The sequence below is a fragment of the Pongo abelii genome, chromosome 4 (assembly GCF_028885655.2).
Source record: "Pongo abelii isolate AG06213 chromosome 4, NHGRI_mPonAbe1-v2.0_pri, whole genome shotgun sequence".
NCBI lineage: Eukaryota > Metazoa > Chordata > Mammalia > Primates > Hominidae > Pongo > Pongo abelii.
In genome coordinates, this window is record NC_071989.2 from 16589726 (window position 1) to 16605956 (window position 16231).

Here is a 16231-nt window from a genome sequence, read left to right on the forward strand (position 1 = left end):
ATGCATTTCCTCTGCAGTTATTCTTAATCATTGCTAAAGAAGAAACGCATGGCATCCCAGAAAGCGGCATTATGCTTTTTTTTTCTAAATGTAGCATCATAAATATTGACTTAGGCCACTATATTCCTGAAAGCCTGTATATTCTTATGCAATTTCCTTACTTTTAAAAACATTACACCTAATCTTTTCTCAGACCACGCATTCGTAAGGGACATATGCTATCCTTCCCTCTGCATGATTACTCTCATATAAGTTTGCATGCACCTACAATGGTGTTTATAATTTTAGAATTGTGTTGCTGACAAAATATAAATTGTTGGCGTAATAGCCCTTCTTTCAAAGTCCATTCCTATTTCTCTTGTAAAAACTATCACATGCTTTTCACATCCGTGAGATTAAGTCACCCAAATTTGCAGTAAGGAAAGACTCTGCCCTTTCTGGTTGATATGACATCCGTCTCAAGATACAGCTGTAGAAAACGGACTTCACCTTACATCTGACAGGTTTGCTTCTAAGCATAAACCAAAATCCATCGAATAATTCACAAAAGCTACTTTTGGCATTATCACTAAAGCACCTGAGGAACATGTAGCTGCTAAGCCAGGAGGGAAAAAGAAAGTGTAGATGAAATTAAACCCAGTATTCGCCACTGGGACATTTTTATTTGCCTTCACAGGAAGGGAAAGGGGAAGGCATATTGGAGCCAGCGCTCACAGGGCAGAATCTGACGAGCCTCACTGGAGGCAAACTGGGAGGTATACGTGCGCTGTCCGTGGTGCTGAAAGCTTGACCGGCGCGAGCTGGGGCTGCCACCGGCTGCCTCGGGGTCCCGCAGGGCCTTACCTGCTCCGCGCCCTGGAAGCAGATCTTGCAGATGGGCTGGTGGTGCTGGTGCTGGTGCCCAGCGCGCTGGTCGCCGCCGCCACTGCTGCTGCTGCGGCTGCTGCACACCGAGCGCGTCTCGGGCTGGTCTCCGGCGCCCCGCCGCTCGCCCTCGCCGCCCGCGCCGGCCTCAGACTCCCCGGGGCCGCCTTTCGCTGCCGCCGCCTCCGGGAGGCGCCTCGGACCTTCCCCGGAGTCGCCGGCCGCCGCCACTTCCTGGCCGGCGGGCTGCAGGGGCAGCGGCGGGGGCGGCAGCTCGTCCGCGCCCCTGCACCGCGGGGCCACCTCCTCTAGCGGCTCGCTTGGCCCCGCGGCGCGCTCGGGGGTCTCGGGGGACGCGGCGGACAGCGGCGGCAGGTAGCGCGGGGCCGCGGGGACCGGGGCCGGCTCTCCTGGCGGCGGCGGCGGCGGCGGCGGGGGAGGTTGCGGGGGAGGCTCGGCGTCCCCGCTCTCCGCCCCGCGACACCGACTGCCGCCGTGGCCGCCCTCAAAGCTCATGGTTGTGCCGCCGCCGCCCTCCTGCCGGCCGGGCTGGCGGGCCGGGCTCTGGCTGCAGGGAAAGAGAGCGCGGAGGGGGCGGGAGGGAGAGGGGAAAAGGAGGGAGGGGTCCCGGGCGCCTGGGGCTGGGGGGCGGGACGGGGAGGGAATGCGGAAGGTTCGGCGGCGGCGGCGGCGGCAGGCGCGGCTGTTCGGTGGAGCCGCCGGCTCGGCTCTGAAGGAGGCGGCGCCGAATTCGGCTGCGCGTGAGAGCCGCGCCGCGGAAGGGGGGCCGGGGAAGCGAGGGGGCGGGAGGGAGGAGCGGCGCGGCGGGGGTGACGGGGCGCGGGCGCGGGCGCGGGCGCGGGGTGGGTTGGGGGCGCGGATCAGCGGGACGGAGCTCGGTGTTCGGCTCCGAGCGGGTGGGCTGGAAGTGGGGGATCCCTCAGCCGCCTCCACGGGCCGGCCCCGCGCTCACGTCGGTTCCGGGGCGGATGACCCCTCTCCAAACGGCGCAGCACTGCGGCTCTCGTGAGCGGGGAAGGAGCGGGGAGGGGAGAGGCCGCGGGTGCAGAAACTGTTACTGGATGGGCCGGTGGGATGTGGCGCCGCCCGGGTGGGGTGCGACAGTCTGAGCCGAGACCCGCGTGGGCTTAGGGGTGCGCGAGGCGGGTGCCCTGGGCGCGCCCGAACTGGCTGAGCAGTGGAGCGGGAAAGGGCGCGGGACCCGGGACTGTAACCGCCACTTCCCGGCTCTCGCTCCCCGCGCTTGGAGCCCTCAAGGGCACTCTCAGGGATCCCCAGAGCCTTAAAACAGAAGTCTCTGGAACCTGTGTCCTCTCCCTGTTTGTCCCGCCCTCGAATCCCTGTGTCCTCCTCACCCGCTCCCTCCTGCAGTGAGCATCCCGGGTTGTTGGTAAAGATCTTGGTCCCTGGGAGGTCGGAGCTTCGTCTCCTGAAATGGTTTATACTAGTGAGTCCTGGCGCCACGTTCTGTGGCTTATAATCTCTCTCGTCCTCGCCGCATGAGGAAGCAAATGACACCGCCCCTTACCCTGGAAAAGTGGCTGCAGCCTTCCCCGGATCTTAGTTTTACTCACCCCGAAGTCAATTTCTCGATAACTCCACCCTGCAAAACCTCTGTGGGACTCATCTTCAGGGCAGAGCTACAGTTTTCTTTCCGGAAAAAAAAAAAAAAAATCCCTCACCTGCAGGGAACTAGACTGAGAATCGTGCACATGCAGTAGTTTCCAAATCCGTGCAGTGTGAGATCATAAAGCACCGGATTTATATGCGGCAGTGTGTCTATCCGAATTTTCACTGATGTGACGCTTTCAGTCTTTGACACAAAGACACAGAGCAGTCATTTTTGGCAGCGTTTCACAGCCGAAGACCCAGGATCAGAAAGGCAAAATAACTTGTTCAAGGTTATAGAACTATTAACAAAGAACATCTGTGTTCCCTGACACCAGATTTTCTGGTTCAAATGCCAATAATTTTTTCTTCCAATCCTTTCTTCTGCCTCCTAAAATAGTATTGCAGTACATTGTGTGTTTGGCGCCATTGACTCCCATTAATAGTTACTCTGTAATGGCTGAGATAAACTACTAGCTTAAGTTCATTTTTCCATTTCACGTTTTGGCAGTAAGAAGAAGCATATTTGATTCTTAAAGAAGACCTACCTCTTTTGACAGAAATTAGTTTCATTTGCCAGAGAGAGAAGGTAGTGAAAAATAATTCAAGAATGTTTTGTCACAAGTGGTCTCTGATGAACTAGTTTCCTGGAATGTCCTCTAACACTTAGCCCCTTCAGACTGGCTATTTTTGGTAGCAGAGTGGCAGACAGCAAGCACATTTTTAAAACAATAATCTCCAGGAACTTATCACGTTGAAGAAATGTGGTTGTAGGTATGCTTTCATTTTTGGTCTTCACCTGTCAGGATGACAACACAAGTTTGTGTATTGCCGCAGTGAAGATAATCATAAGCCTTATGATCATCATAAACCTTCTTCATAAGTTCTCGAGTTAAAGGCTGTCTAGATTTGTACAGAATCCCCTAAATAATTCCATTTATGACTAGTAAATTTCTACCAGGTGTGATAAAGTGCATCGGTACTCGAAGGACAGCATAAAAGCTATGGGTTTTGTACAAACGGTGTAGAATAATTCAGACAACAAAGCATGGATAAAGGAGAAAAGGGCCACAAGGCTAGATGTGTCCTCTCAGTTAATTGTTTCTGAAAAATAAAAAAATTAAGTTTGCTTGCTAAATTGGATAGCCACGTAAGATTCCTTCCCAGTTTCAATGACCTCCAAAGCTGACCAGTCCCTGAAGATGGGAAACTTGCTCGTGATCTTCAGTTAACCCACTGCGTTTTCAGTGGGTCCAGGAAAAACACCTTCTTTCTAACTTTGGCTACATCCTCTGTCATAAAATTATAAAATAATGGAATGCAGAAAGGATGAATTCCTCTCAGCTGCTGGCACCCAAGTGGAAGAGAGATGGAGACACAGACATCAGATAGAGCAGTGCGTCGGTGGTCACTGACAGCCATCAGTAGCAAGGTGCATCTGCCAACTGAAAATGAATGAGGGGAAATGCAGGTTTATCAAATTTGAGCAAATATTGAAAGGATGATCAAATCTTCATGATGCCAGTAAACCAGTTGTTCATTCATTTAGTTGTTTAAGCCAAAATCCTAGGTGTCATCCTTGACTTCACATCATACATTCAGTATACAAAAATTTCTTTCAAATATACTTTCAAAATATTCACCAAATTTCACTACACCTTTTCACCTCCGTCCCCACCATCCCAATTCAAACTACCATTATAATGCACAAAACTGTCAAAACAACTTCCTGTCTCCCTGCTTCTCATTCTTGAGCTTACACCCTACACCAGCCAGGATGATCCGATTCAGGCGTTAAGTCTAGTCATGTCATCCCTCTACTCAGTACCCACCAATGGCTTCTCATCACACTTAGTGTAATACCAAAAATTTTAGCAGCCCCTGCAAGTCCCCAGTGTAGCCTCTGGCTGCCTCTCTAAAGACCTCTCCATACCCTCCCCCCAGCCTACCCTACCCTACCTGCTACTCGTTTCTGCTACACTGGCATCCTTGCTATATCCCAAGTACACCCCCTCTACCCATCTTCAATTATTATGTCTCACTCCCTCACTTCACGCAGATTTCTGCATTTCATAAAACAACACCTTCCGGCCAGGTGCGGTGGCTCACGCCTGTAATCCCAGCACATTGGGAGGCCGAGGCGGGTGGATCACCTGAGGTCAGGAGTTCGAGACCATCCTGGCCAACATGGGCCAACATTGTGAAACCCCATCTCTACTAAAAATACAAAAAACCAGCCGGGTGCGGTGGTGGGCACCTGTAATCCCAGCTACTAGGGAGGCTGAGGCGGGAGAATCACTTGAACCCGAGAGACGGAGATTGCAGTGAGCAGAGATTGCACTATTGCACTCCAGCCTGGGTGACAAGAGCAAGACTTCATTTCAAAAAATAAAAAAATAAAAAATAAAAAAAGACCTTCCATAAATTTTCCATCTGATGTAGAATTTTCCACTCTCATTTTCCCAGTTTTACTCTTTTTCATCTCACCTTACTACTCGACATTATATATGGATATATTGTGTGTATTTTGCTTGCCTAATGGTGTTAATTACTCATTTGTTGCCTTGTATAAGTGAGGTCGTCTTGGATCACCTTGATTTCATGTTCACCAAAGACATGTCAGAAATTCCAGCATTTGTCAATTGTACCCTTAAGTTTGGTAGAACTTAAGTCTGCCAATCTTTCTAGCTTTGCCTCCTGCTTCTCTCATTGTTTTCTGTACCTGCTGGTTCTTCCACTCATATGGGCTTCCAAATCTAAGTCAGCCGGCCAGTCCTCTCTCTTCCCTTACTGGGTGCCTTGGTCCTCACCAACTTACATTAACCTGGCTTTTCTCTAAGAACCTAGTATCTTCTCTGAAAGCTCACTGATACATAAATTCTAGATACAAATACCATTCAATACTCGCTAAGTCCTACCAAAAATACTTATTTCAACCTCCCACAAATGTTTTAAGACCTTCAAAACAATAAAATAGTATATTAAGAGCATGTTTGATTTGTAGAGGATCATATTGCATTTTTTTAAAAGTAATGACCAAGCATTGTTTTCTCCCCTTAGTCGTCTCTGCCTTGAATCTTGGAAACAAGTGCTTTCAACATAAGCAATGCGAAGGCATTAAAACATGTTGAATGGCTGTGTGCACAGGATATCCTACACCTGCCTGACATCTGGAATGCAGGTGAATCAACCTGACCTGATGGAGCCACCCACACTTTAGAAGAATCTCAACTACAGCCAACCCTGATCTTCCTCAGTTGAAAATCATCCATCTACCAAACTCACAAATTAAACATGATTTTTATGATATTTATTATGTTATGCCTTGCGTTGTGGTGTTAGGCATGCACAGATCTGGGTTTATCCCCTTGTGCTAGATAGTAAGTCACTTGGTTTGAGTCTGTCTGTTTCAATGACCCTTTTCTCTAAAGCATTTAGTTAACATAATGGCTGACATCAGTGAGAACTCAGTAAATGTGGATTAAATGAGAAAATTCAAAAGAACTATTACTTACCTTTTTAAAGTTATCAATGAGTTCTACACAAATAACAACTTAAAGGTCACTATGTTTCCAGGAAGTTTGGGTGGAGAGCAGAGGATTCCTTTTCTAGACAGAGAACTTGTTAGACTGAAACAAATCTTTCTATGGAAAGTGTTGGGGTGCTGGCCTGAATCCTGGCTGCTATAGGGTCCCTGCCTCTTTCTTGGGCTCCTGACCTTAGAAGAATCTTCCTTCAGATAAGAAGAGGAGGCAGTTCCAAGTTTACAGCAAACCACCAGCCTCACACACCACTCCCAACCCACCCTTTTTCCAGACTTTAAAACATCCCAGAAAAGGATCATGATTGCTCCAGCCTGGACCATGAGCTGCTGAGCAGTCACTGAAAATCCCTTCAAAAAAATGACATAGCTGATGTGAGTAAATAGTAATTCCTTGAAGGAAGAGAAATTCTATTTCCAGGGGAATGACTGCTTGACAAATAAAAAGAGACACAAGTATCCCCACATCTTGGAATTTGACCTCTAACCTCCACAATTGACCATATTTGTCATCACCTTCTTGTCCAGATGAACTCCTAAACGTGCCACCCCACCCCTAGCTAAGCTAACAACATGAAACTGCGCCCCAAAAGATAGTGAATATTTACTGAAATGCAAAACCAAGAGTTATAAACTGTAGCCACAGACAAGACTTCTTAAATGCAGGAAGTTTTGAATAAGTGGACACAAGTTAATACAATTAAAGAAAAACAATATTTGATATTTTGGACATGAGCCAAATGTGCTGGCGTATGTGTGTGTGAGTGGGTGGGTGGATGGGGGAAATCCCACTGATGATGGGTGTCATCAAGAAAGACAATCCAAAAACAAAACTACCATTCATTTGTACAATTAACAATTAGAAAGTGACAAATGTTTAATAATACACTTGGAGTGATACATGATTGTACCTGACCTCAGAAAACTCATGGCACAACTAAGAAGACAGAGACATAGACATAAACATGTCACATAGCTTGAGTTCTAGTTGGAGGATTAAAAGTGTTATACAAGTACAGAGATATAAGAGTTCTGCAGAAGAAAGATGATTTATTATAAGAAAGTTCCTCAGAGTGGGTCATTTGAGCTGGGATTTGAAGGCTAAATAGGAGTATGTCAGGTGTGCTTCATATCAGCAACTAACAAAATCAAAGAGACAGAGAAACTGCTGTAGTTGTTAAAGTGACCCCATCCTACAAATACTACAAAATTATCCACAGGTGGTGACACACCCCTGTGGTCCCAGCTACTTAGGGGTGCTGAGGTGGGAGGATGACTTGAGCCCAAGAGGTTGGGTGTTCAGTGAGCTGTGATTGTACCACTGCACTCCAGCCTGAGTGACAGAGCGAGACCCTGTCTCAAAGAAAAAAAAAAAGAAGAAAGAGGTGACATAAAAGTATAAGTGATAAGTAGGACAAACCTACCACACATTGAAATAATAGAAGACAAACACCTTTTGCTGGAAAAGGATCACTGTGGGAAGAATTTTGTCCATAAAATTACCAAGAAGTCACTATTCCATCAAATGCAACCTAGAGCCATCGAAATACCAAGAAATAAGCAAATCGGCCTCTAAAAAACCACCACAGCCCACCCCACACAATCACATAAAAATCCAGTTACTAATGCTTCCACTTTCGTCTCCAGTGAGACCGCTAGATGTGCTATGTCTGACTTTAAATATAATACTAATAAATATGCTCACCTGATTTTCCTGTCCACAGCAAATTGCAAATAACAAATCTGGAAATGTAAGCAGAGTAGCAGCATTATGAAATAACAGCTAATATTCCTGCCCTTGCCCCAAAGAAAGCAGACGCAATAATTTTAAAACCTCAGCAGGAAGCATTCATTTAAGAAGAAGCAGCTCTATACACAGCTGAGTAGCCACTGGAGGCTTTATTTTGCTTTGTATCCTGACATTCATCATGCATTTGAGTCTCCAAGAAAAGTTTAGACCTTGTTGATTAAACAGTAAAGGATGATGAGAGGGTTATTCAGAAGATTCCCTTTCAGTATGGTTAATTGCAGATTTTTACCATGTAAAATAACCAGATAAAAAAGTTTTCTCATACCATACTCCCCTCCTTCCACCTCCAAGCTTTGGTGGGTGCACCTGTTAAGCCTTGCAGTGCCCCTGTGAGCATGCACCCTCACCACCCTCCTCCAGCCGACCGTAAGTCACTTGAGGGCAAGTCATTTATATTCATGTAACATTTATAGTTTGTCCCCAGTGCTTAGTTCAAATGCCTTGACACATAACGGGTATTCAAAAGGGTTTATATAATGGACAAAGGAAAATGAAGTGATTGTAACACTTTTAAAGAAGATTTATATTAAAAATGAATGAGCTTCCCACTACACGAACACTTCTTTTGCACTCACCAATGAAAACTAAAATTGATTGATCATTTACTAGGTCAGGCACTGTTCCAAGCGTTTCACACATGTGAATTTAATCCTCACCACAGTGCTGTGAAGCAGGCACTATTATGTTCCCTATACCAAGGAGGACAGTGAGGCCCAGACAATGTGCTGTGCCCAGGCAGGCAGCCAGTAAATGACAGAGGCTGCCTGCACACTCTGGCAGGCTGGCTCTCAAGCCCATGCCCTATCCACTCTGTCATATACCTCCAGTGTTATATTATTCATAGAAGACCAAAAAAAGAAACCTATGCGACTCACTGCTGCTAAAAGGGGTTGAGAACGTCAATGTAGCTTCGCCGGTTTACAAAAAAATCTTAGTGGTTGCACAACGTTGTGAATGTATGTAATGCCACTAAGTTGTACACTTAAAATAGTTACAATGGTCATTTTCATGTTATGTATATTTTACCACAATAAAAAAGTTTCTTTTTAAATCCTGGGGTGTATTTCTGTAATGCTATATCCAGGCCCTCCCTGCATGAGTGACTGGCGAATGAGGAGCACCTAGAGTCTAGATTCTTAGGCACCTCCTGAAGCTCCCTTGTATTTGCCTTCCATGAGAACTATGTTTCCAGCACTAGAGCCATTTTTTAGGTTGAAAGTGTTACAGTGGGGTCATCCTCCCTCATTTTCCACCTGAGTCCCAATATGATCGCCTTGATTCTGGAGTGTGTGTGAAGCCAATGACCACTCCCATATGCAGAATTTACCAAAAAGCACAACTAGACTTGATGCTGCAACCCTGGAACTCACTCCCCCATCATTAGAAAGGCAGCATTGGAGGAAAGCTTTCTTTATACAGAGATGTTGGCACTAGAAGCCATCGTTAGGCAGGGGTTTGTATTCCCAGCACCTGCAACTGGGAGCGTCTAGACACAGCAGATGCTGAATAAATGTGTGTGGAGGGAATCATGGATGTGCGTCTGCTCTACTCCACGCTTTGGAGGAAAGCTGCTTTTTCTCGCCCCAAACCTTACCAGTGGAGCTTTGTGGGGACCGCCTCCATTCAGGGAGCCTCTTGGCAATTTGGACACACAAAGGGCTAGTTGGTGACTGACTGACACTTGACAGATGTGAGGTAGATGGTGAACTGGGTCTACTCCTGCCCAGGAAATCCTGAGGACCACAGGCATTGGTGCTAGAGGCAAGAGCCTGCTGCCGTCTTGTATCTGCCTCCCCTTTTGGTTTGCACATCAAAGGATCCTGACTATTGATCATCACTCAAACATGAGCCACGCAGGAGAGTGAGTCAGCAGGGTGTCCTCTTGGCTGCTGCCCAGCTGGGTCCTTTGTTGGAGCAAGTAAACTCCAACACTAAGAATGTAGACATGGGCAGGGTGTGGTAGCTCACGCCTGTAATCCCAGCACTTTGGGAGGCTGAGGCGGGTGGATCACTTGAGGACAGGCATTCAAGACCAGCCTGGCCAACATGGTGAAACCCTGTCTCTACTAAAAAAAAAAAAAAACAAAAATTAGCTGGCATCGTGGCTCGCGCCTGTAGTCACAGCTACTCAGGAGGCTGAGGCAGGAGAATCGCTTGAACCCAGGAGTTGGAGTTTGCAGTGAGCTGAGATCATACCACTCCAGCCTGGGTGACAGAGCGAGACTCTGTCTCAAAAAAAAAAAAAAAAAAAAATGTGGACATGGACTGCCCAGTGGCCACAGGCTAAGAAGAGAATCATTAGGAACTGTCCAACCTAAAATTCAAGGGAGCAATCAGCCAAGCAGAGGACCTCCAGAGAACTCAAAAAAGTAGGAAGGAGTCAGCTTAGATGAGTCACACTGGGGTACCTCCAGCTCTAAGCACACATCAGGCCTAGGACAAACCCACTCAGCAAGTGAGAGCTGCTGTCTATCCTCACCTCTTCTGTCTTCTCTCCCACTTTGGTCCAGGGCACCATCTGGGTCATGAGAGAGCTGGGGCATAGGTGAAGAGGGGAGCAGGGAGAGAGCTGAATGCAGCAGACCCCACCTCCCCTTCCACATGCAAACTTCCTTCTGGAAGTGTACCTACTCAAGAGGGTAGAGAACAGCTTGGGTTAAATGGGTTTGAATTTTGTATATACTCATTTGAATTCTATATACTATATATTCATTTAAATTCTATATACTCATTTGAATTTTCCTGAACTAAGACTGTGCAAATAAAAATGACTGTAGGGCAATTACCTGAAAACAAGCAGAGAAACTGTGAGGCCTGTCCACGTCTTCATCCAGGGTAGAAACAACTCACCAGCCCTGCCCTAGTGTTCAGGGGAAGTGAAACATGAATGTGTTCATCACAATCCATACCTAGAACTCTGCAGGCATTTTTTTTGCCTTACGTGCCAGCTACATTTACAAAAAAAAATAATAATAATTTTCTAGAAGATAGACAAGTTGATATGGGGTCTTGTAGGGGAAAACAGGGTTTCTTTCTCACCCATGACTAAGTTTATGGCCAAGACCCCTATAATAAAAGACAGATTAACAAGAGAAAAACACACAAATGTATTTAATATAAGTTTTACATGGCATGGGAACCTTTAGAATAAAGGCCTAAAGAAACATGGGAAACTGTGTTTTATGCTTAGGTTGGATGAAGAGGTGGACAGTTGTGGAGAAGTATGACTGGACAAAGTGCATAGATCTAATGTTAATAGACTCAGGGAATTTAGCAAGGCCTGTTTGTTTAGATTCTCCTCTGCCTTCCTGTGTCTTCAGAGATAAGGCTACTCCTGTGAATAGTGCTGCAATAAACAAAGACTTGGAACCAACCCAAATGTCCATCAATGATAGACTGGATTAAGAAAATGTGGCACATATACACCATGGAATACTATGCAGCCATAAAAAAGGATGAGTTCGTGTCCTTTGTAGGGACATGGATGAAGCTGGAAACCATCATTCTGAGCAAACTATCACAAGGACAAAAAACCAAACACCGCATGTTCTCACTCATAGGTGGGAATTGAACAATGAGAACACTTGGACACAGGAAGGGGAACATCACACACCAGGGCCTGTCGTGGGGTGGGGGGAGGGGGGAGGGATAGCATTAGGAGATATACCTAATGTAAATGACGAGTTAATGGGTGCAGCACACCAACATGGCACATGTATACATATGTAACAAACCTGCACGTTGTGCACATGTACCCTAGAACTTAAAGTATTATATATATATAATACTTTATATATATATGATACTTTATATATATAATACTTGATATATATATATAAAAGAGAGATAAGGCTGCTCCTCTCATCTGGGTATAGGGGAGAGCACCTCTCACGTGAGAGTCTTATGACCTTCTTTAGAGGAAACTTAAGAATTATTTTCTGGGCTGCTTCTGGGGAGAAGGTTGGGAGAAGGACAGAGACCTTCCTGCTTCTGCTGTTTTCTGAAATGCGAAGGTGCCATAGTTTGGGGTAGGGTATCCTGAACCCCATCAGTCTGTATTACCACCTGCACATGCTCACCCAGAAGGGAAGCCAGGGTTTGAGCACTGAGACACAGCACCCTGTAATTGGATGCCAGTACCCAAGGGGCGATGACAATAGTGTACTAAAACCTCTAAACCAGAATACGTTAAATTTTAAAAGACTTGCAGGAGTGGACGAAACAACAAAAAAAGAATATGCGGAGATGGTTTGTGGCCTCTAAAGCATAAAATATTTACTATCTGGCTTTTTACAGAAAAGGTTTGCTGGCCCCTGTTTTAAACAGCCCTGCAAGGTGTATATTAGTGTCCCTAGGTTACGAAGGAGGAATCTGAGACTCAGGGAGATTAACATGCCTCATAAAGGAAAATATTCCATTTCTGAGCCAATCTAGCAAAAGGAGATATAATTAAGACCCAAGCAGTAGGAGAAGGACCAGAACCAAAGGGGAAGGAGAGTCAAGAAGGCTTCAGAGGTCAGCTTGGCTTTCATCCGCATTTTCCGCTTTCTACGCCTGAATAACAGGGAAAGCTAGGATGGAAAGAGGTGGCAGTGGGGAGAAGGGGTTCCATACCCGACCTTTTGAGATTGATAGCATGAAGGATCATAGCTATACCCTTTCAACATTGTCTTTGGATGGCACTGGCAGAGAGAAATAACAGGAGAGGCAAGCCACTGACTTTAGAAACTAATATTTCCTAGGCTTTTACCTGTGTACTGTCTGAAAACAATACCCTACTGTAAAAGGCCTGTTCATCTTCATGTTTCAGGCAATAATTTTTATAAGTAGTGATGGAAAATGATAATATAACCTAAAGCTCATCCAAACTCTGTGCTTCCTATATGGTAGTGGCTTTGCTCACTTTTACCCCATCACTCCCAGCGGACATTTCACCATGTCTGGAGACATTTTTGGTTGTCACAATTAGTGGGATGGTTCTTCTGACATCAAGATGGGTAGAGGCCAGGGATGCTGTTAAACATCCTGAAATGCACAGAAAGCCCAAGGTAGAGAGACTCCAGCCTGAATAACAGCAAAACTCTTACCAAGATATGAGTACAGGAGAAATAGTTAAAATTTTTTAAAATACCACTAAAGGGATAAACTACACAAAGAAGATTATTCTGAAAAAGAAAAGTTTCAGAAGAAGTGAAAAAAATGTAACAATGAGAATTTGAATATTTTTTAACTTGATAGAAGTAGAATCAATTAAGAAGTAAAGACAGTGCCCAAAACTAATTGGACAGGCTATGCATAATACAAGAACATAATATTAAAAGCTAACTAATATGAAATAGGCTAAAAGTAATGCATATGCAAGAGATAAGCCATCACAAACTGGTGACAGTCACTTTCTTTGAGCTTATTTTTCATTTTCTTTAATGCTCTATGAACAGACTTCCCACTGATTTTGAAGGATATTTTGGTTTTGAAACTAGCTTTATGAAAGCTAAAAATTAGACTTTAAACATTATGAACCCCTAGTCATTTAGATTTAGTAACTCCTAGGATATAGGGACAGGCATATATAATTTATGCTGAAATCCATGTGTTAAAAAAACAAAACTTTTCATGATAGCAATGGGAATGATGCCTGCATTTTTAGGAGAGGTGATGGTGAAAAGAACAAATTTGAATTATACAGGAAAATGTGATCCTAATCAAGGAAGTTTAAAACCAAAAATACATGCAGAAGAAATTCCCAATAGTCAAAGAGATCATGGATAGTAACTCTTGACAAAGATTCTTTGCTTGACCAAACTTTAATCAGGCTTCTGAACCTTCTCCTATGCCCATCTGTGCACTTCCTTGTAAAATCCATTTTTAACAACAACAACAAAAAAAACCCTGCTAAGTCAGTTCAGTGAGAACCTGCTTTAGATATCTGATCACTTCCATGTCTGATCAGGTTCCTCATCTTCCACCCTCTCCCAAGGCCAAGCAGTAGTAAACTGCCGAGAAGTTATAACTGTATTAACAAATAGAAACAGTCAAATTTAAAAACAAGCTGCAATTACTCTTTTGAAACACCAAAATGAATAAATAAATAAAAAAGAGTCCTCCTTTTCAGATGGTTCCCTTTTTAATTCCATTATAGCGTTTATAGTGTCATTACTGTTGTTCCTCAGGACTCAGACTGTCTTTTCTCTTCACCCCTTTGTTTGTGACATAATGAATTCTATGCCCTTAACTTCCACATTTGTTTCATTACACTCCACCACTTCATCTCCTCTTGCACTGTTGGAGTCTGTGCTTTTTAATGTGCTACAGTTGGCTTCACCCTGACCTTCGAATTTCTCAGCATCTGCTAGCTGTACTTGCTGAGATGTATCTTTGCTCTTGGTTTCCCCCAAAATATAGAGGTATCTGAAGCTGGGCTCTTGTAGACATCTGGCCTTCAGATGACAAAATCCTAATGGTGATTGTAGTAACCTCTACAATGGCTCAATGACCTAATTTGGACATGGTCTACCACTCCATCTTGCTTCAGTTTCTCAGCTGATTCTTCATCTGCTTTCGTTGCTGATGCTGGCGGGGCTCACTGTGTGGAGTCCTGCGCCTTCCGCTCTGCTACTGATTCATCGATGTCAGATTCTGTTTCCCACGTTGTCTTGGCCTGGGCTGTAGCAACTCCTGCTCTGTGGCAGGGGCAGTTTCTATGGCTTCACAGGGCATTTTGTGAGAGGGAATGTAGAATCAAGATGTCTTCGAAATACCTTGGGTATCATCCTCTTTTTTGGTTTTGGTTTTTGTTTTTTGAGAAAAGGTCTCATTCTGCAGGCTGGAGTGCAGTGATGTTATCATAATTCGATGCAGCCTCAAACTTCCAGCCTCAAGTGATCCCCCTGCCTTGGCCTCCCAAAGTGCTGGGATTACAGACATGAGCCACTGCATCAAGCTGAATATCGTCTTTTTTAAAGCTGCAAAGTTGTCCATATTATGAATATATCTTAATTTAGGTGCATCCAAAATAATTTAGGTTCTGCCCATTGTTTCTTATAGGATGTTTCTACTTATATATCTGAGTGTGGCTATTTTCATACAAAAGGTTTCTAGAAGTGGAAATCTAAAGCAAAAGATGGGTGGTATGGTTTAAATTTTGATAGATGCTGGCCAATTGCATTGCAAACATTTTTATTAATTTATCTTTCACCTAGAATTTTTTTTTCCTCCACTTTCAACAGAACAGGATATAATCAATCTTTCGAATTTTTGAAAATCTAATGTGGGCAGGGAAGACAAATAAATAGGGTCTTCTTGTTTTAATTTGCATAACCCTGATGACCAGTAACGTTTTCTACTTTCTGTAGCGGAGATAAAATTGTATATTCTCCTAACCATTTTAAGGCTCATGGCTGAAACCTGTGTAACAAAAGACAGATAAACAAGAGGAAAGCATAGCAAATTTATTTGATAAAAGTTTTATGTGACACGAGAGCTTTCAGAAATAAAGGCCCAAAGACCCAGAGGAAGTGTATTTTTCTGGAGAGTTGTGCAGAAGTATGATTGGAGGTCAAATGGAAATAAATGGGAAACTTAGCAAGGCCTATTTGTTCAGATTCTATTTGGCCTCTCCACTTCCCTCCAGTATAGGGCAGAAAACCCCCTCAAGAATCAGGGTCTTATGACTTATTTTCAGTGGAAGAAGGTCAGAGGATTCTTTTATGGCCAGCTTTCAGGGGAGAAAAGTGAGAGAAAGTCAGAGAATGACTGTCTTAGTTTATTTGTGCTGTTATAACAAAATATCTAGGTAATTTACAAAGAACAGAAATGTATTTTCTTACAGTTCCGGAGGCTGGTAAGTCCCAGGTTAAGACTCCAGCAAGTTCAGTGTCTGGTGAAGGCCTATAACTCATAGATGGCCCTGTCTAGGTGCCCTCACGTGGCAGAAGTAATGGAAGGGGAATACATGATGGAAGAGAAGAAGAGAGTGACCTCATTTCTTCAAGCCCTTTTATAAGAACCCTAATTCCATCTAAGACTTAATCACCTCCTAAAGACCCCACCTCTTAATACTATCACAGTGGCCATTAAATATCAGCATGTGAATTTGGGAGGATACATTCAGACCATAGCAGTTACATTCCTGCCTCTGCTGTTTTCTTAATTTCCAAGGTGCCATATTTGGAGCAGCACTTCCTGCACCCCATCATTTCCATCTGTTTGTTACTTATTTTTTCCCTTTTCTGTGAATAGCCTATTTACATTTTTTCAGGGCACTTTGTCTAGGTTGGATACTAATCTTTAATGCTATTTATATAGCAAGTATTTTTTTGCTCTCTCTCTTTGTGAAATAATTTCAGTTATTTCAGTTTTTATCTCATCTTGATTTAATATGGATTATT

At 44.3% G+C, this 16231-nt stretch overlaps 1 protein-coding gene and 1 long non-coding RNA gene across 2 annotated transcripts in view; one reads left to right on the top strand and one right to left on the bottom strand.

Annotated features, from left to right (window-relative positions):
• MARCHF11 (membrane associated ring-CH-type finger 11) overlaps nt 1-1412 on the bottom strand; it is a 116407-nt gene extending 114995 nt beyond the window's left edge. Inside the window, exon 1 of the mRNA XM_024247355.3 lies at nt 844-1412. Within this exon, the coding sequence (XP_024103123.2) occupies nt 844-1380 (537 nt within the window). The 5' untranslated portion in view covers nt 1381-1412. The remainder of the gene's footprint in view (nt 1-843) is intronic.
• A 283-nt stretch (nt 1413-1695) lies between these two features.
• Nucleotides 1696-5802, top strand: LOC129059337 (uncharacterized). The gene is made up of 2 exons (XR_008525149.1): nt 1696-1890; nt 5554-5802. It is a non-coding gene; the product is annotated as an uncharacterized LOC129059337 (long non-coding RNA).
• The last annotated feature ends 10429 nt before the right edge of the window (nt 5803-16231 follow it).